Raw genomic sequence first — 21,389 nt, 5'->3', positions numbered from 1 at the left:
TAGAAAAATAAAAGTTACAGGTATGATTGAACAAGAAGTTGACCTTGCTGAAAATACGGTCAGCATATTTAAGGAGCAGTATGAAACATTTCAAAACAATTACTATAGTAAGTTCATATACTATCTATGTCTGCATAGCACTTCATTTTCTAAGAGTGTAAAAATATTTAAGTATTATTTTAGCTATAAGAAATTTAAGATGAAACTGTTATGTATAAAAGTACAAGTAATTAAATATGAATGGAGACATGGTTACTAATTAAGCTTTCATTTATTTAATACACTGCACCTCCTAGACACTGCTAGATGTGCTTAGAAAACAAAAACTGGAACCAACAGGGTCCTACCCTCAGAAGGTCAGAGTTAAGGGAAGTATTATGCCACAGAAAAATAATTTAAGTTGTTTTTAATTTTTTAAGTAAAAAGAAACTGGAAAACCTAATTTAGCAAAATATGTTAATATGTAATTAATATTCAAATTTTTTGTTTGTTTTCAAGACAGTGTTTCTCTGTGTAGCCTTGGCTATCCTGGACTTGCTTTGTAGACCAGGCTGGCCTCCAACTCACAGAGATCCACCTGCCTCTGCCTCTGCCTCTGCCTCTCTGAATGAATATTCAGAGGTTTAATGAGATATTCTACATATTCTTTGTCATTGAAAATCTTCAGAATCTGGTATGTGTTGTACAAATTTAGACTAGCTACACTTTAATGACTCAAGAGCCTCCTACAGTTGATGTGTATCATATTGGAACACACACCTGCCTTATCTGTAAGAATAAACTAGGCTATGTAGTATACAAACACACCTCTAAACTCAGCATCAAAAATACATTCCTTGCATAAATGAGATGAACCTCAGAGAATGGCAGGAGGTGCTGACCATCATAGTCACCTGTGGGCCCTCAGTACACCAACACAGTTAACTGGAGAGAAAAATAGCGGCTGAGTCGTTATTAAATGACTGCACCCAAAAATGACTTGCATTGTTTCTCTTCATGTTTAATTGATCAAAGAAAGTAACAGATATCAAATATCACAAATATCAAGAAGTAAACTTTTATCATTTGCCCATAAGGCTGACGGCTGGAAATATTTGCTGTTACAACACCAGTAATTATCATAGGGATTTAGCAAACAGCATGAGCCAAGTAATTTGAAAAATCAGAAGAATGATAAAGAGGCAGAGGTTTCCAGAGTTATAACGCAGAGTGGAAATGATAAAAGGCCACCAGTGAGGGGAAGATCAAAGGCTGAGCAAGGCGAGGGAGAACACAGTAACTGTTGGCAGCTATGGAGATGCATCCATGATCAGTACTTGCAAGAACTATCTTGCAGAGCTGGAGGATGACCCTCCCTAGTTAACTTGAGGAACCCATCTCTGCCCCACTTCACATCTTCGAGTCTCCATACTTTATAAAAAAATATGTAGAATACAGCAAATGCCAAATTCACAAGCATGTTTTAAGTGTAGTTCTATGTAAATTATACTTTTAGGCCATTTATTCTAAGGCCAGCGAGATGGCTCAGAGACTAAAAGCACTTCTGCTTTTCCAGGGGACCCAAGCTTAGTTCTCAGCACCCATGCTGGACAGCTTACAACCACCTGTAAGTCCAGCTGCAGCAGGCCCAACACCGTCTTCCAGCCTCTGAAGGCACCCACACAGATGGTATATGTCACATAATTAACACTAAATACTAATAACATAAATAACAATAAAAGCTAACATAAACCACTCATGTTGAGTTTAGTCAACTCTGAAACAGTCATCAGACCATCCAGACTGTTCTGGGATCTCGGAACTAATAGCACACTTAACTGTTTTCTAGAACGCGACAGAACAAAGTTACCATGAAAACTCATGCCCTGGACACTCTCAATTCCTACGTGGTGCCCGGTATTGTAATTGAGAGGGTGTTTTGTTGAAAAGCCTCCTTTCCTCCTGAAGAACTCACTGGGCACTTGGGGAAATGCTAACTACATCTAGAAATGCTTTATAATTGCTGCAGTTGTGAGATTATTAGAATCTGAGGGAGCAGGGCGTGGCAGCACACACAATCCTCGTTCTGGGAGGGTAAGACAGGAGGACCATAAGTTCCAATTTAGTATGCACTGGTCTACATTAAAAGACCCTGTATCAGAGAAGAAATAAAAGTCTTCAAGGAATATAGCACTGGTGGATGCCATCTCACTAGGAATACCTCATGAAACGCAGAGGCAACCGCTCATCACTTGTCTGTGTAGGCAGAGGGGCTCAGTGCTGTAATCTTACGAAAGGACAATTCTGACTTCCGAAAGTGTCTGATTTGTCATACCTTACAGAGATACATTCTGTCAATCACAAAAAAGAAGAAAAAAACCCTATGGTACTTCTCATCAAATCTAATCTTATCTCCCAAATCGTACACTCAACCAGAAACCAAAAGGTCAGTAATTTTCTACTAAGCCTGAAAATGGTACAGGAACTAACACATAACACAGGAAAAAAAGTAACGATTTGAAGAGTGCTCACTGTTTCACTGTGCTAACAAACCGCGGGTCTTAATGCTGTCAAGTCCCTTCTCATCAATGAAGCCCCTTCTCATCAATGAAGCCTTCTCCACAAAGACAGAATGTCAGGTCATTACTTAATAAACCCATTTATATAAACACCAATGAATGCTGTTCTTTTAAAATGAAGTAGAGGCTAGAATTCATAATCTACTTAACATAATCATTATTAATGGCATAAAAATTACAGAATATCACCATGAAATAGCAACATCTTTGATTACCTCCTATATCACAAATTCGGTCATATTATAAAATGTAGACTATGAAAGAGGGAGAACCAAGGAAAATCCACTGTTTTCTATTAACTTGGACAGCAGCATAAGGGGACACTGCCAGCGTGTCCACACGGCAGGTTCTAAAACCATACAAGATCCAGGTCCCTCCCTTTACCTGTATCTAAAGAAGACACATGAAGAAACAGTTAAATTCCCGTGAAAAGATAAGTTAAAAGGAGAGAAATCAGTGTAGAAGAACGCAGTCCAAAGACATCTCAGAAAAAGCAGAAGGTGACATTAAAAAGAAAAAAAAATACATTTGAAAGCCAAGAAGGCAGAAAAGCATTTTGAAAACAAAAATCAAGTTCAACACTACAAACAATTGGGCATCCACATGCAAAGGAGTGAAACTGGCCAGGTGCCAGCTGTCTGTGACTGTAGTCCCAACTACAAAGGGTGAGGTGGAAAGATCGCTTGATCCCTGGAGTTGAAAGGCAGCCTGGGCAACACAGAGTTCTCCAAAAAGCAGAAACAGAAAACAGCATAGTAATAAAAACAGCAACCGCAAAGAGCGAAGTTGGGCTGCTAGCTTACACGGAAATTCACTCAGGTGGATAAAGAATGAAACATAAGAGCTTGACTATAAAACTCTCAGATGATACATGGGGGTAAACCTTTGTGAGTTTACATTAGACAACGACAGTTCACAGTGTGGCAATAAAAGTTTAGTCAGCAATAGAAAAAGATAAATGAATGGTAATTGAAATTAGAAACTTTTGTGCTTCAAGGTGAAAAGGCTACTCCCATCATGAGAGAAAATTCAGCAATTCATGGATTAATTTTTTTCTAAATTGCGTGTAGAACTCCTACCCATCAGTAATACACAGGTAATCCTGTTTAAAAATGGACAAAGGATATGAATAGATATTTCTCCAAGGAAGATATACCATAAAGGGTGTGGAAAGTTGTTTAATATTAGACAAAAGCAAAATGAAAGTCAAACCGACAATGACATATCATTTCACACTACCAGGGCTCAATATAATCCAAGAAGTAACTAAGTGTTAGCAAGGACATAAAGAAACTTAGAATATTTGTACACTGCTGATGGGAATGAAAGATAGGGCATTTGGTGTGAGAAATGGGATGTCACTGACTCAAAATGTTACACATAAAATTACTGTAAGATCAAACATTTCCATTCTTAGGTAAACACATAAGTGAAATGAAAGCATATGTCCATACAAAACTCATGCACGAATGTCCATAGCAGGACATTCAAAATAGTCAAAGAATAGAAACCACCTAAATGTCCAACAGTTTGACAAGTGAATGGACAATACTATTGGATCATGCAAGAGTATTTGGCGAGAAAAAGGAATATAAATGCCAGTATATACTATAACATGGATGAACCTTCAAAATACTGTGATGAGTAGAATAAACCAATCACAGAAGGCCACTTTTATGTGTCCATTTATCTGAAATATCAAAAACAGGAAGCTCTTTACAAAAGGAGATCAGTGGCTCAGGAGAGGGAGAGTTGGAGATTTCTGATAATGGAAATGGAACATTTGGAGAGAGGTGATGAGTATGTGGTAATGGTTCCACAGCTCTGTAATTGTACTATAGGCTGTGTGATAACGCTTTAAGTGGTAAACATTGTGGTGCTATGAATTACATCACAGCAAAGCTTTCTTTGAAACACTTCCGGAGAACTTTGTGGGGATCTATAAACACAACACTCAGGCCAGGGAGGACAGTTTTAAAAGTAGAGAAATGGAAGCAAAACTAGAAAGCTAAGTTAGCACATGGGTACAAAAGACTACAGTGCAAACTAATTTCAACTTTCTTCTTACTTGCCCAGACAGCAGCCTAGGGATAATGTTTAGGGTTCACAGTCTAGAAAACACACCCAAATCACAACCATCTTGTTAATATTTTATAGCGCTCTTCCACAAATCTCCATGTGCATTCTCCTTCCTGGTACTTCCAGACTGGCCTCTTAGGGCCAGTGTTTCTGGGTTTAGTGTGACTTTTTAGAGTTAGCAATTCCAAAACCAAAGCGTCATTTAATCTAATTTACTTAAACATTGTGAGGATTAAAGAAATAACAGGAAACAGTTTGACTTGAGGGCACATAGAGGGCAAAAAGAATCATTTCTGAATCTTGAAATTCTAAAGCTTAATGTAATGCACAAAAGCAGTGTCTACATAGGTAAATTAGACTTGCAAATTACCTTGAAGTAATGTCACTGGAATACTAAATGAGAGATGATTAAGCTCAATAATGGCTATGTTCACTAGAAGCTATTCAGCCAAATAACACCACCAGTGGGAAGCTATTAGGGAATATTAGTGTATGAAAAAGAGAGTGTCATACAAGCAAGGGAGAGACTGAAAGACAAGCATGATGGCCACCAGTCCTCAGGCTTTAATGGATCAGACTTGGGGTTACATGAGGAAGTATATCATTTCTTTCCACTTTCCTTTAGAAAATATTTCAAAATACGTATGTATCACAAAGTTCAGCATTGAAAGGGTCCTGACATTTATTACAAGCCTAGTGGAACAGGATTGCAATCCCATCACTCAGAACAGTGGCAGGAGGACAGGGAATTCAAAGTCAGCCTGGGCTAGGGATACTGAGACCCTATCACAATATATATAGTATATATTATATATGCAGCTATAATATATGTGTGAACAGCAAAGATAAGATAAACCAAGGGTGTCATTTTTTTTTCATCTGGGGTTCTTACCTTTTCATTTCATACCGTGAGGAAAATGTAATTTTTCTGACCAATTTTTAACCTATCAAACGAATGACGAATACATACACATGACACCGAGGTGGGCGCACAAATGGAAAACGGAAAGAGGCTCTTCTACTTCTGAGCGGACTAATTATACCAGTTCTCGCCTGTCAGTTTAGAACAATCCTGAAGGATGTCCACTGCTCGTGAGTCCCTAACGAGAGCAGAATTAATTTTACATTACCCATACTACGCAGAATGTGAATGAAACCTCTCACCTAGGCAGCACATCTCGCCGGGAGCGGAAAAGGAAGCTTGTGTGAGGCTGCAGGCACGGGTCTCTGCTGTTTAACTCCTTGGCCCTCTTGCCCCTGAGCTTGGGGCAAGCGTAGCCTCCATGATCAGGATTTGCCCTCTGGCCTCCCGCACCTCCACGACTACTACAAGAAAGGAGTGCACCCTGGCGGTCACGTGATAACTAACGGGTTGTCTAGACCCTCAGAGGCAAAGAAACAAAACTACGCAGATTTAGAATCCACCAGAAAAGCCAGTCCTCCTGTGTGTAATCAAGCAGTCACCCATTCAAGCACTTTGCATTTCTCGGCTTCAGGTATCTCACACTGAATGTGGTGGCTCTAGGCATCAGCCATCTGCTCAGGGCCACACTGAGTCATCTCTGTATTGACGCCTCACACAGTCCGCCAATCAGTCCTTCCATCTGAAGTTATGTATGTTTAAGGGACAAATGATAATAACAAAGAAGATAAGGGGGTTATGAACAAATCTGGAAGTTATCCTGAGGACGTCGTATATTTTACAATTCGTTTTCACTCTTAAAATGTTCTCAGCTCTCCAGAGTGGAGCCAGGAAGTTCAAGGTCGTCCTCAGTTACGCTGTGAGTATGAGGTCAGCAGGGCTACAGAAATATAAGCTTTAAAGGCAGGAGTGGTAGCTCACACCTCTAATGCTAGCACACCTAAGGAGGTTGTGGCAGGAGAAAGATCGCTGCACGTTCAGGGTCAGCCTGGGCTATGTGAGTCCTAGACCATATAAGCTATAGAATATGACCTTGTCGTTTATTATGCTATATAATTATCAAGAATAATTCAATTACTTCTATTATTTAAATGCAAATAATTTAGGCTTCTAAATATAATGCCTACTTCAACTGAAGCCTCCTTCTACCAAGCTCACGTATTTATGTTCCCAGAGCACAGTATGTTTTCTTGTTATTTTCCTCCTTTTACCTGAATTGAAGAAGCAGGGAACATCTTGGTCTTTGTTCCACATGAAAGCACCATCATTCCTATCCCTGCAGATCAGAAATAACCCTGAGGTCTAAAGCTTCATTACAAAACCCCTCTCACACAGTCTATTATCTGCTTGGAGGAAGAGCATGCTAACTGCAGCAGCCCCAGGGACTAAGCTTGTTCTGTCTCGGAGCCCAAAAGCCTAGTTCCTAACTGAATGGTGATAAAGACTCTGCCAAGACCCACAGCCCATGATCTACTAAAGTCACTCAGGAAGGCATAGCGGGGTTCAAAACATTGGCAAAGGGTGATATTCCTCCTCCTATGACTTAAAAGAAACAGAAGGTAGAAATGAACTCCCAGGTACACTCAGGAGAGAAATAGGCAGGTAACTACAGTTCATGATAGGCTTAAAAAGTAATAGAGAGAGGAAGTGAGAGAAGATAGTCTAAGAGTGGGAAACCTACGGCAATCATAGGCTTCTCAAGCAGAAAATTACCACTAGGCTAGCTCACATCTGAGCCTCTGTGCTTTCTCTCCCCACTGCCATTCCCCTCTCCGCCATCCCTATCACCTCCATTCTCCTTGTGAATGCTTTTCATACTACATAGTTACATGAATCCAAATATTTAAAAGAATCTTCCATACCAAAATCGCTATTCAAATTTCCACCCTGGGAAAAGGTAACACCAAAAACATTCGTGATGAAATGGAATACAGCCGCTTCCTGAACTTAACACATTAATTTATGACTACTATAAACTATTATTGATTTAGATTACTAAAGTGAAACCAAATGCCAAGTTCCAAAATAAAATGTGGAAGCATCCCAGAATACTTCTAAACGTATGTGTCCTATAGAGCATAAATTTATAATTGAGTAGCATTTGCCAAGAAACTGACAGCGATTCTTACATTCCTGAATCATTTTATGAAGGATGACTCCAAGGGAAGCCGAAGTAACACCAAACATCTGAAATGCATTTTTTAAAGCAGGAGAAGTAGAGCGTGTTTGCAAACCATACGCTCGATGGAATTAATTTTCAAGGCCCAGAGGGAAATTTATATAAATTCTGTCAAAAATAAAAAAAAAGAACCATAGCATGTTAACATGAAGAAACGAAAAAAAAATCATGTGGCCGGGCAGGCGCGTTAAGCAGCGAGAGGACAAAGCCTGGCCCTATGGAGCTCCTGAGCAGTACGCTCCTTTACCCTTCGCTGACAGACAAGGCCCCTGGGTTTCGTCACTCCGCCAGGTCCCCGTCAGAATCTATTTGCAGTGTAGCGCTTACGTCACCGCCGTAAGCCACGTGCTACTGCTCTCAGTGTCTGCTGCGTGAGCTCCTTTCCCTGCTGTGAAATTCAAGGCTTTGTCCCTTGTTGAGCTAATTCCAACATTCTGGAAGAAACTAGCGAAGCAACAAGGCCACGTCAAACTGGAAGTTGACTGTTAAACAGCCTACCAATCTCTTTTCCCTGTAAAGCCAGCCTTGATCGCTGGAAATGTAGCTCTCACACCTGAAGCTGCTTTATAATTCATTCGCATTATGCAGAGCGAACGGGTTCCATTCTTATGTCTAACGCCATCTTTTCTATCTTCCTCCATCTTTTTCTGACAACCCCAGTTAGAAATGCTCAGGAACCTAGTTCAACAACTTCCAGTACTTTCCTAACAGTGTGTGTGGGAGTATGAAGATACCCTTGTTAATTCAAAGGCAGACAATGGCCTGAGGAGCCTGAAGAGAGTAATTCTGTTAAAGGACATAAACACATGAACAGGGCAAAGAAATACCTCTGCATTCACTGTGTCTCCGTGTCCTGGTGACAGCTTCCTGCTGCATCCAGCCCCGCGCTCTGCTGCTCTTAGGGAGAGAATCTAATGGGGGGGGGGGTCACATGTGTTTGGCAGAGCTGCACCCAGCACCCCATCACTGTGCTGTGTGTGTGTGTGTGTGTGTGTGTGTGTGTGTTCCCAGGGGTGGAATATAAGCCGTTGCACACGAGAGGCAAGCGTTGCACACTGAGATACATTTCCAGATCCCTTTACCGCTTTCAGTCAGGGTGATAAGAGTTGATACAGATACTTAACAGGTAGCAAGGGAAAGGCTCAAACACTCAAGTGCCTGGAGAAAGAGCGCCGTGGTTAAGAGCTCAAACGGTCCTTTCAGAGAACTTGTGTTTAGCTCCCAGGTGGAACTATGTCTCTGCCCTCTGAGGGCACCTGCGCGTGTACACACCAGCCCCCGCTCCCAGACAAGCACACACACACACCTTAACTTTTTTTCAAGTTCCCATAGGAGCCCTGAAACTCATAATAAAAATGTAGTACACCAAATGAAACACAGATGGAGAGTACCAGAGTTACAAACCCCGTCTGCAGGTGCTATCTGTGATTCAGTTACACTGTGGTCAGGCAACGTCTGAGATTCAGCCCTTCGTTTTGTGTTGTTTTGTTTTGTTTCCTTTTGTTTTAGGGACCCAGAAATAAAGATTTTTCATGTGTAATTTGCTAGGAACTACCAAATCTTCAAATTTTAGAAAATCTTAAATAGAACAATCCTAGGTGAGGCAAATTAAAACTGCCCGTTATGAAGGTGTGTCCCGTGGTCACGCATTCAGTGCCTCTACTCCACAACTGTCACTGGCTGACCCACTCAGTCCCTGTCAGTCTTACCCACAAAACTTTTGAGTAGCATGATGGGTGGCTTTGTCAACATGGAGAATGTTTTTAGGTGAGATTAATACTAAAAACCCTGAATTTTCTCTGTGTGGGCTGGTCTCACCCTAGCGATTGCAGACAGCCACACCCTCTGCGCGAGAGGGATTTTCTCAGAGCCTACTTCCAGATATCAGCACACCCTTCTCTCCTGGGTCTCCAGCCTGCCAGCCATGCTGCAGCTTTCGGACTCAGCAGCTAACCTAATCATATGAGCTGATTCCTGAAGATAAATCTCTTTCTATACACACACACACACCTTTTTAACTCACCTTCTCTGGAGAGTACTAACTAAAACCAGTGACTTGGCCAAAGAAAAATAGCTAAAATTGCTAGTTTAAGGTTGTTTTTTTTTTTCTTAAGTGGTCTTTCTCTAGGGTATCCCATATTGAAACAATAATCCTGGTAGAATGAGACATGAGGTTCTATATTTGTCTGCAAACATATACAGATAGATATAGATACAGATCGTATAGATATAGATATATCCCAGAGGCCACACATGCTGCAAAGTGTGCCCGCAGGACTGCAGACACGTGTAGGTACTTGTCTTAGATGCAGATTCTTGGGGCTCAGCTCCAGATCTGCTGAACCCAGCCCTCTGCAACTGAAGCCCTGGACTCTGTATTTTGGCAGTTCCCCCAAGATGGCTTGCACGCGTACCAAAGTTTGAGAACAGTGGCCGAATTAAGAGTCAAAAGATTGATAGTTAATAATATAAATACTAAAGGCAAACTGCCTGGGCTGAAGCCCAACACACCTACACGCTGCCATTGTGTGACACGGAGCAAGTGCCTTAGCTACTGTGCCTCAGAATAGAGTCCACGTCACACCTCACATCTCAGCCAGGTAAGAGGACAATGCTCACACGTAATAACAGCCAATAAATAGCAACTGTGACTGCTGAAGCATCCTGTCCCAGGTGTTCTGGCACATTTTCAGACTTGTGCTCGCTGACATTTACTGGTGACATTCACATTGGTGCTTTACGAGCTTAAATGCCTTCTAAAGGAAAGTTCACTGTGCTTACGTGCTCTGTGCCTCATTTTGTACAAAGTCTTAGTAATTTGGTGATTTTTTTTTTTTTGTATAATCTCCATGGTGACTTTCTGGGGATCTAAACATTGGATTAGCGAAGCAGCAGTCAGCGACTGTGTCATGCAGCCAAGCACGGCTGTATAGGCTGCCGTGCGCCGTGAGTACCCGCTGGGAGATTTTCTTAAGAACCGCAGCCTTTCTTCAGTCCACTGACGTTTCTCTTTCTCTCTCTCTCTCTCTCTCTTTCTATGACAAGATTTTATTTATATTTGGCACAATAGCTCCAAGCTCAGACAGCTTCATAAAGGACTTCAAACATAAACATTTGTTAGTTGAAAATTTCACACTTACAGTGGGCTTTATCCAACATTCTTCCACTAGCCAGCCCCCACAATGACGTCTAAAGACAGATACAGATAGTTAGAAAGAAAGTCTACAAGTCACATGTGATATGTGAAATACTGAAATCTTCTCTACCTCATAAAGAATGAACTCACTTACCTTTCAACATTTTGTCACATCAAACTCCTAACCAGAGATCAACTGAATGCCAGCTGGCAAAGTGAAACTACAAGCACAGAAACTATGAGATAAGAAAAGAAAATCATAAGAGATAATCGAGAGGGGCCGGGAATGTGATAGATTTTGCTTATTGCTTAAAATTAGATATAAATGTTGGACCATTTTGTGTTTGAATTTTAGAAGGTTAAAAAATGCTTTAATAGGATGAATCTACATTAAGACAAGGCATAGGAAATAGTTTGCAGCCTTGTTCAACATAATGAAATAATTAATTCAGTCAACTAATTAAGGGTGAAAAGGAAACATGAAGATTAACAATTATCACATAGTTTGAGGCTGAGCACAAGATTACGCCTAATAAAAATAAGGATGCAAGTGCAGCTTCCTCCATTTAGACCTTGAAGTAAGACAGGCGCCCTGCAGGATAAGTTACCCGGATGAACACAGGCAGAGGGCTGGGAAGGAATGGAGAGGAGACAGTCTAGGAATGTGTGAGAAGATCAGAGCTCAAGAGCTTCAAGATAACAGTGCTTTCACCATAACAGCCTGAGGACAGACTAACACATCTGTGTCTGCCACTGTCACAGAAAACTCATCAACACTCTAGTACTGAGAGGTAGCATAGGACTACAAAAAAAAAAGCAGGCAAAAATTAGCCCCCCCCAAAAAAATTATAATCTGATGAACGAATATAAAATAAATGGCATATACTGAAGATAGTAACAAAAAAATTAAAAATCTTTGAGTTTTGGTGTTTTCACCGAGTTTAACAAAAAAAGTTAGTCAGCAAAATTTAATTGAATGGAATAAATGGATTTTAAGTTTTGAGAAGGCCTAAATAGTCCAGCCTGACTTGGTTATGAGGCTGGAAGAAAGCATGATGAGAAAACACTAGTGTAAGAGTGAGGAAGTGAGCGAGTAGACAGTAAGAGAGTAGACAGAACAAGCAGCTAAACCTGCAATGAGACTCCCATTTACCCTGTGGGATGAAGCTCCGATCAAAGGGCAACCTACATCCCACTCAGACTGTAGACCATATATCAGTGGTTCTGTGCTGGGATACTGTCCCTGGTGGGCTGCCAGAGGTCTTCTGTTCTCTTGGGATCACCATAGCAACCACTGCCCACTTCCTACCTAAAGTGAGGGAGAGAAGAAACTGATATAGACCCAATGTGAAGAAGGCAGCATCAATGAGCATCCTTGAAAGTATCAGAATGGTGTGGAAAATCACAGTCTGAAGACCATGTTTGAGTAAGCAACCCTGAGTCATGTCCTTTATTAATCACATGGCCTCAGTCACCTTCTCTATAGTTAGGTTTTTTGTATTGTAGAACAAAGAGAGTAAAGATCACAGAACCTACTGTTCTAAAGAATGATTTTAATGAGATAGAGCAGGAAAACACCAGCGGTGTCAAGCACACTGCAGCTCCCGCAAATGGTACCCTTTATTACGCGTGATGAAGGAATGGTTCATCCATTCAAGAGTAATGATGCGAGGCCCACACAAGCAGCATACACTGATGAGACAAAACGCTATTCACCAAGATCCGCAATGCCCTGACAGGTTTCCCATTCAGAGAAGAATTTCAGCACAAATAAATCAAATTGCACTTTCCTGAATTTCTTAATTCATACATTGCACTTCAAGTCCAAAACTAACTCGTTCTGGAGAAGGAAAGAATAAATAGAAAAACATCAAGAAAGTAAGTTACCATTGGTGATTTCACTCAGCACTGAATGGATTATCACTAACAGTTAACTGACACTGGGCTGGGAGGTTTAAGATAGGCCATAAGTTGACAATCAAGTGTGTGATTTGATTTCCTAAAGTAGCAGCATTCTTAGACACTGGGGATATTGGATGAGAAGAGAGGCAGTGGGTAAATGGAAGAATTGGAAAGACACACTCAGATGGGACCCTGCTGCCAATAAACAGTCAGGGATACCTTGGCTGTCATGACTAGGGTTTCAGAAAGGACCTGATTCTCAGCTGAGAGACAAAGAAACACAGCCATAGCAGTCCTGGTAAATTGATCATGAATGCTCAGCACCCAGACAAATTAAGTGTGGCTGTCCTAACCAACCAAAAGAGACCAACAGTTGTCAAGCTTCCGAACTATTTTGATGGACAGTTTGTGTGTCAGAGGACAGTCACACAGTTAATCTGCAGGGTTTCTATTGGCTCCGTGTTCCTTGGTAACATCCCAAAGCCAACCACTGAAGTCCTGTAAACTTCAGGATCACTTCAATGAAAACCTTCTAACCTGTAGTTAGATATTATCCTACAGAGCTTAGATGCTCATTAAGGGTTTTGTTGCATTTCTTGCTGCTGTTCTTAAGTGACAGGCTTAAGAGAAATTGAAAAACAGAAACAATGCTAAAGCACCGTATTAAGAAACTGTTATACTCAGAGTTTTGAGGGGAGCAAGCCTGTTCCCATCACCATCCAACTTTCTCACCACAGTCTCATCTACCCTGAGCAGCAATCCTAGCTGTCAGATCCTCTAAATTTTATATTGCATATAATCTGTACTCAAACAGGACTTCTCTTTCATAGTGAGTGTGACATTTTCAAGGGAAGGGCCAGCTTCAATCAGGTACCCTCTCCTGGCCATCCACTCTTGCTCTATAAAAGAGCAGGTGGGAATAGAGAAGAGGGAGGGTTCTGTAAAGAAACATGAGTGTTCAATGGAAACTGGCACCATTCCCAAAAGAAAGTGGGCATTATTCTAGAAGAAAGGTTGGGTCTGGGGTCAACAAGACTGTTTATGTGTATTTTTACTCCAAAGTAAACAGGATATAAAGGACATGTTTGCTAATTTTATAACTACACTTTCACCAAACTCAACCCCACATCATAAATCTCGTGCCATTCAAATCTTGTAAGCAACTGTACCCTTGACCTTCTCTGCCCATTATTTTCATCATTCCTACCTCGAGATTCTTGGCTGGAAGACAGTGATCTTCCCCGGAAGCAACCTCTCCAGAAGGAAATACATTACCATGATTTCACAACCATGCTGCTCCTGCGCAGAGCAGCCTTGAGACTAGAATTATTTTCTTGCCACTCTAGGTGTTTCAATCTGGCCCTGGGTAACCAAAGAAGGTTTTATAATATAATTTTCTGGTGGAACACAACTTCATTACTGTACAGAGAACTCCAACCTTCAGTCCGAATGAACACAAGTGCCAGTATACACATATAAACCACAGGCATATTTTACAGTTCTGTCTACTTATCTCGAGCCAATCTGAATCATCCAAACAGACTCAGAAGAAATACACAGTATCTTAATTATATTAGCACTGGTAATTGTTTCCTAGGAAACATTTTATGCTGACTTTGGTGTTTTCGGTGTAGGGTGTTTTTGAGGCATTGGCTCAGGGTGTTAGAGTTTGGCAAACAGTGAAGGTTTTGTGGCCATCTCTTTAGTGAAGTAACCTTTCAAAATTGTTTGATATGCCATAAACCCTTTTCTGTTTAAAATCATGTAATATATGACACTTGAAAAACAAATGTTCCACCCATGTTCATACCCAGAAAAAAACAACTTCCAAAATTGTTAGTCATGTCTGACCTCCCATCCTGAGTGACTGGAGATCTAGCTGGGTTTAAGTTCTAAACAGGATACAAGAGAGACCTGCAGAGGACCCATGCAGGACAGAGGGACCAAAAAAAAAAAAAGGAAAGAAATGGGGTAAGGGAATCAGGCAACAACACCTATACTAGCTGGAGAGATGACAACAGCAAGATCCTTGGGAGAGAACTTGGATGAAACATTTCAAAAAGCTGAAGAAGAGTCAGTAGGACCCTGGTCACATAAATAAAGGAGGGACCCTAATCTGTCAGGAGAAACTATCTTTGTGTCCAAACTTTTCCAATTCAAGTATAATATGAATTTAGAGTCCTCCATCAAGGGCCTCCCAAAAGCTTTTAAGAGTCCCTTAAATGTGTAATTGGAAGTAGGGTAAAATTTACATCCTCAAAATCAGTTCAACTCCACCTTGCACAGTTCTGTCTGCTTACCACTAGAAAGATGCAGAACTCACCCTTCCTTGGCTTCCTCACCCACACTAGTTATAAGCATAAGAGACTTACTTGGTGCATCTTCTGGTTATTGCTCATGCATCTGTTGTCTAAGACAGAGTCTCATGTATCCCAGGATGATCTTGAAATTGTTTCCACGGACAAGGCCGCCCCAGATCCCAATCCTTCTGCCTCTCTCCCAAATGCTGAGGCTATAGGCATGTACCCTACTTGGTCCATTTTAAGGGAGGTAGACAAAGGGTTTGCAGAGCAGCAAAGAAAACTATTTCACACTCAACAGCAAAACATCTCATCTTGAATTTCCTTTTGGATAGCCTGACACTGTACTGTTTCACAGACCCCTTCACCCAGCTCTGCAGCAATGTAAGCTCCTCTCTCCTACCCCTGTTCTTTATTGCTTTACAGGACAATGAATTCCCTTCACCATTGTTGTGATTTGAATGAGAACTGCCCCCATCCCCCACAAGCTCCTATAGTTGAACACTTGTTGTCAATGCATGTATTTATGTGGGGGGGGAGAGTTATAGAACAATAAGGAGGTCGAGAAGGAAATATGTCACAGAGGTTTTGAGGGCTTTGAGGGCTTATACCCTCACTGCACTTCCTGTTCTGTGTCTGTCCTTCCTGTGACCTCCCAGCTTCTTGCCATCACACATTCCTCACTATGATGGACTCCATAGCTCTGGAACCATAGGCAAAATAAATCCCTTCATCACTTATTTGTTTTTGGTGTGGGTGGCCATTCTTCTCTGCTACCTTGTCCCTCACCTCCAACATGTTCTCCAGTTTAATTTTGTATCCCTCATTGAATTATGAAGGCATTTTCACAAAAAAGAGTCACACACACACACACACTTAAGAAGACTATGAGAGCAGCTAGAATGATCCAATTGACTTCACGCTCCTTTATACAAGGGTGGAGTGTAGTCTTTGGTGCCTGTGTGGGGCTGGCAACTAGAAGTGGGTGCAGGGACTATCCAAAGATGCGTCAGCCTGGAGTAGGTAGAGCTACCATCTGCTTATTCACACAACTGGGCATCTGAGCAAGTATGCGAACAGGCCTCAGCAGCTCTCTGTCTTCCTAACCGTAAAGGTAATTTTTCTTTCTAGAAATAAATCCTGACATTTGGTTCATCTGAGAAGGAACTTACATGTTCGACCTCTTTGACATCTCGTATAAATCAGCTCTGACCCCATAGGGAGGGTTCCAGGAAGCAACAAGCTCAGGTTTTAAGTATTCACTTCAGTAGAGCACTGCTCCTGGCCTGCTTCTTGTCGCCCTTTCAGCCATCACACGGAAGCTTCACTGCCTCCGTTTTCCACAGAGGAGCCTGGGATGCTCCTCCCTTTCCCATCCTCCTCTCCACCATGGATCATCTTTACCTCCTAGGCTGTGTCTCCTCACTTACACTTCTGCCCACAACCACCACATCTTCCCTGGGACCACCTCTACCTAGTACCAGTAAATCTTAAAATGCAGTCTCTGGGGCCTGGGGAAATGGTTCAGTGGGCAAAGGTGCTTGTTGTGAAAACATGGGGACCTGACTTTTAGAACCCCAGCACCCACATTAAAAGCCTGGCATGGCCAAGCACACTTGTAACTCCAGTGTTGGGGAGTCACAAGGGAAGAAGAATCAATGGTACTTACTGGGCAGCTAGCACTAGCCCCAAACCAGTGAGTTACAGGCTCAGTGAGAGACTTTGTGTCTTAAGGAAATAAGGCTAAGAGTGATGGAGCAAGACACCTATGTTCCCCTCTGGCCTCTATATGGGGCGCAGTCACACAAAGACACACATACACAAGTACATATATAACACACATGCAAACATAATTTTGGAAAGCAAACAGAACCACAACGCCTGAAGATGCAGCCCAGGGCTCTCACATAAGAACCCTGAAGAATCAGAAACTAAGACAGATTTTGCTGCTTTCCTGAACAAGTCCCTAAGAGATTCTGAAGCGTGCTGAAGTTTGAGGTGCACTATCTTACATATGTATTATGTAATGTATGCATTTACTACCATGGACTACCTTGGCTTCTCTATTCTCTCTACGTGATGTTATCTTTCCTTCACAGCAACCATCTGAAATTCACAATAGCCTTTTTCAACAACTTGTCCCCACACTCCCACATATGTTCCATGCAAATTATACTCACCTCCTATGTTGGACACACACTAAGCACTCAATAAATATGTGTTGAATAAGTGAACTCAGAAACCAATGTAGTCCCTTCCTCCTCCAGAAGCCCTAAGGGCTGGTTTGGTTTTATTTCCTTTTGTTTTCCTCTAGAGACCGCCCCTTAGCAAGATGGGCATAGGGATCTACAGTAGGATGTCTCAGAAAGTGACATCAGACCCAACGAAATGGCTCACACCAGCCAATTCTGGCTCCTTCAGGAAGGAGTCATTTAAGATGATGAGCATCTTGGCTCCCGGGAAGTAGCTGCCACCTGTGACTCATGCACAGCTGGACTGCCTTATTAAATCCTAGGTGAACTGCCAAGGCATTTTCCAAGAAATGGATCTGCAGAAAAACAGCACTCAGGGGATCACTGTGGAAAGAGAGAGAGGGAGGAGGCTGGCCATCCAGGTCAGAGGCCCGAGACCCCCACCCCGGAGTGCTCAGCCTCGCCTTCCCAGTCACTGGTTTTGGTTAAGCTTCTTTCAGCTGGAGGAAGGGCCTTTGCTTATCTTTGCTGTAATTTTGCTCCATTATCAGTGAGCAACGTCTGTCCTTGTTTCCTGTCGGGCCGTTCGCCAGCCTCTGATTGACTGATGATCACGGTTACCCGTGTCTGTCGTGTGATCTGCAGGGTTCTTCCTACTTTGTGCTTCGATCTCTTTTCTTTGTTTGAGTGATTCCTCCTCAGTCAGAGCCACACGATGTATGTAGTCACACACGCCAATCTTCCACTTGAGGACTTGTGATTATTTTGTGTCAATAAATAGAAAGGCCTCTTATACTCCCAAATAAATAAAAATACTCCCTTCTGCCTCCTACCAATGCTGCCAAGGTTTTTCATTACTTTTTTAATGGGGGAAAGTTATGATAATTCATCTTCTGCAGTTTTCTTTGGTGAAGCAGGCTGAGGGAAGTTTTATTTTTCTAAATGATTTATTATTTTCTTTTCTGCTTGAAAATTGTATTTTCGGCACTCAGTGTAGTAAAATCAGTTGGCATTCGTGTTCGGTGAGATAGTGTGATGGTGCAGAACAGCATGGGTCGCAAGGCTACAAATGTCCCCGTGGAATGTGTGTACTTGAGACTGTAGGGCGTTTGCTGATGTATAGTAATACAAACGTGAACACAGCCAAATGTCAGCCAGTACCAGTGGGCTATCGCTAGGGTCAACAACAGGAACGACAGCCACCAGCGAAGACTCACACAGGCTTGGGTACTCTACATCCGTTCACTCGCTTAATCCTCAGGACAAGCTCATGTCTGATTTCTGCTGTTGTCTTAATTTCACAGGTAAGAATATTCAGGTATCACGAGGAGAAGAAACTTGTTCTGAGTCTCACAATAAACAACAGATGCTCAGAGACTGAAGCAACTTAAAACTTCAACTGTGCACTCTTCTGTCTCAAAAAACAAAAGACAAACAAACAAAAGCGTCTCTGGAGCCACTGCGGTGGTGGCTCACAGGCACACATCTTTGTTCCCAACCCTTGAGAGGCAGAGGCTGACCTCTGTAAGTCTGAGGCTGACTTGGTCTATAGAGTGAGACCCTGTATATTTTTTTTAATAATATAAAATAACATACTCTGGACAGAATAGGAAAAAGTATAGGACATTTATGCTACTATTATCTAAAAAAAAAACTGTGTGTGTGTGTGTGTGTGTGTGTGTGTGTGTGTGTGTGTGTGTTACAAAAACAGACTAAACACATCCCTAACCCCAACTTCCTCTACCTGCAAAAAGGAAAGACACAACTACCGTAGGAAGGACCCGGGTCCTACAGGAGGTACATGCAGTGGACAGAATAAGAACGGCCCCCACAGGCTCAGAGAATTGGAAGCTTGGTCACTGGGGAGCAGCGCTACTTGAGGGGGACTAGGAGGTACAGCCTGTTCAAGGAAGTGTGTCCCTTGGGGTGGGCAAACCAGGCCGCAGCTATGTCTCCAGTCAGTATCTGCCTGCATGGCACCATGCTCCCTGCCATGATGATAATGAAGCAAACCTCTGACACTGTAATCAAACCCCAATTAAATGCTTTCTCTTCTGAGAGTTGATGTAGTCATGGTGTCTCTTCAAAGCAAGAGACTAAGACAGTAAATCAAATCTTACTGTCTCCTTAAACTTGCCTACTTTCCTTCACATCTTTTAAGTTCAAAATCTCACCACGAACTGCGGTGATTTTCATATAAGAGCTGATCTAAAATGTGTGCGGTTCAAAGCTTCATTGAACAATTTGGCTTATATATTGAAGTCAAAAAGTGCTTCTCATAACCTTATACATTAAAGACTTATGTAAGTCTTTAATGAAATTGTTGAAAATAGCATTTGCAACAAAAGATGTTTTGGGTTTTGTTTTTTTTTTTTTTTTCCTTTGAGACAGTGCCTCATTATGTATCCCAGGTTGGCTCCAAGCTCACCAACAGCTGCCCTCCAAGGGCTTAGATTGTCTGTAAACGCCACTGTGCCTGATAAGGTGTCAGTTAATAATAATTAGTTTTTATTTCCGTTGTGAAAATGAGTAGAGCTTTTAGCTTCATGATAGCAAGGGATCTCAGCTTCTCAGGTGCCAACCTGAGGGATCTCCTGAAGCTGTGGTGAAACACCCTGACAAAGGCAGGCTACGGGAGGAAGGGCTGAGCTCACAGTTCCAGGTCACACCCACCCGTGAAGGCAAGTCACCGAGGCAGGAGCTTGAGGGGGCTGATCGCATCGCACTGTACAAACTTTCAAAAAACAGGGAGAGACAAATGAATGCATACTGGTGCCCAGCTTACTCCCCCCATCTTATCCAGTCCACTTTCCAGTCAGAGAACCCCCTGGTAGCCCTGCGACACTTAACTCAAGATAATCCTCTAGAGCCTGTCCATCTGCCTGGTAACTCTAGATTCTATCCGGCAGACACTACTAACTATCACAACTTTTATCTTTGTTAAAGTATAATTGAGATTCGAAGGCCTATCCACTGTGGGCGGGATGATTCCCTGGGCAGGGAGGTCCTGGAACATAGAAGAGGGAGAAAGAGCAGATGACTGTAGGTGCAATACGACCAGCTGCTGCAAGTTCCCAATGCCTTGAGACTACCTTGAACATGAACTAAATAACACCACCTCCCTCCTTAAGTTGCTTTCGTCAGAGTATCTCATCCCAGCAACTGAAAAGGAAATAAGACACAAAGGAAAGATAATTCTGCTCCTTTTTGATCCAAAATTCCAAGACCAGGTAGACGGCAGGAGACAAAAACACAAACTCCAACTTCAGTAAAAGGAAGAAGTAACTGTGATATAACATTTGAAGATAGAGACAAGATTCAGAAAAAAACATCTTAACACAGAAAAAAAAAGTTAAAGCGTTGGCACCTGAGATCTAACAAATGGATAAAAGCTGGGAGATAAAAGCCTTCACTGAAAGAAAGCTGTCTTAGGGTGGGTGGGTGACAAGCAGGACCTAGCTCTAAGCAGTGCTCTACCTCTGTAGATTTCAGGCCAGGATTCTGAAATCAACCAACCCCCATGAGGACATTTACATCACTGACACAAGTCAATGCTACAAATTTGAATTTTGATTTCTGGGTTGGCTTTTTTGCTGTGTTGTTCCTTCTGTTGATGTTTGCTTGTTTATTTTCTAGAAATCTAAAAAGTATTTACCAGCATATCCCGGATCCCAAGAACTAATTGTCACCACCCACAAGAAATATGATACTTATTCTTCAGAGAGTTGGGCTCGGGCACAGAAGTCACTAAGGGAGGCAATTGAAAGGTCTTAGTACCGAGAACATTTTCTGTGAAAAAAGCCATGCATGGAACACTCAGATCCTTCAAATCCACATCACCATTCTGCTTTTATTCCCCTGGTAGGTGAATGAAGACTCTTCTCTGGAAAAATAAACTGCCTAAGAGAAGAAAGAGTTCTATAAAATGATACTTATTTGGGGAGGGGCCTAAACAACAGAGAAAACCACCTGAGCCATCTGCCCATAGAGTCTACTATGCCTAAGTATCGAGTTATGCACAAATCTAAAAACCTCATTTCTGAACACCTTTCTGCAAGAAGCTACTATAGAACATGCCCCACAAAAATAAAGTAATAAACAAACACCAGTAAGAAGAGATG

At 41.9% G+C, this 21,389-nt stretch overlaps 1 protein-coding gene across 2 annotated transcripts in view; it reads right to left on the bottom strand.

The window, feature by feature from the left end:
- Plcl1 (phospholipase C like 1 (inactive)) overlaps window positions 1-21,389 on the bottom strand; it is a 307,260-nt gene that overhangs the window by 155,309 nt on the left and 130,562 nt on the right. The window contains exon 1 of one of the 2 annotated variants that reach the window (XM_060368373.1): window positions 15,149-15,464. The exons of the other annotated variant lie outside the window; for it this stretch is intronic. Coding sequence (XP_060224356.1) covers window positions 15,149-15,175 — 27 coding nt within the window. The 5' untranslated portion in view covers window positions 15,176-15,464. Of the gene's footprint in view, window positions 1-15,148; window positions 15,465-21,389 lie in introns of those variants that run through there. 2 annotated transcript variants of the gene reach the window in all.

This window comes from Meriones unguiculatus, chromosome 15 (genome assembly GCF_030254825.1).
Source record: "Meriones unguiculatus strain TT.TT164.6M chromosome 15, Bangor_MerUng_6.1, whole genome shotgun sequence".
Taxonomy (NCBI): domain Eukaryota; kingdom Metazoa; phylum Chordata; class Mammalia; order Rodentia; family Muridae; genus Meriones; species Meriones unguiculatus.
Note: the sequence above shows the minus strand (reverse complement) of the source record. Positions and strands in the feature narration are given on the sequence as shown.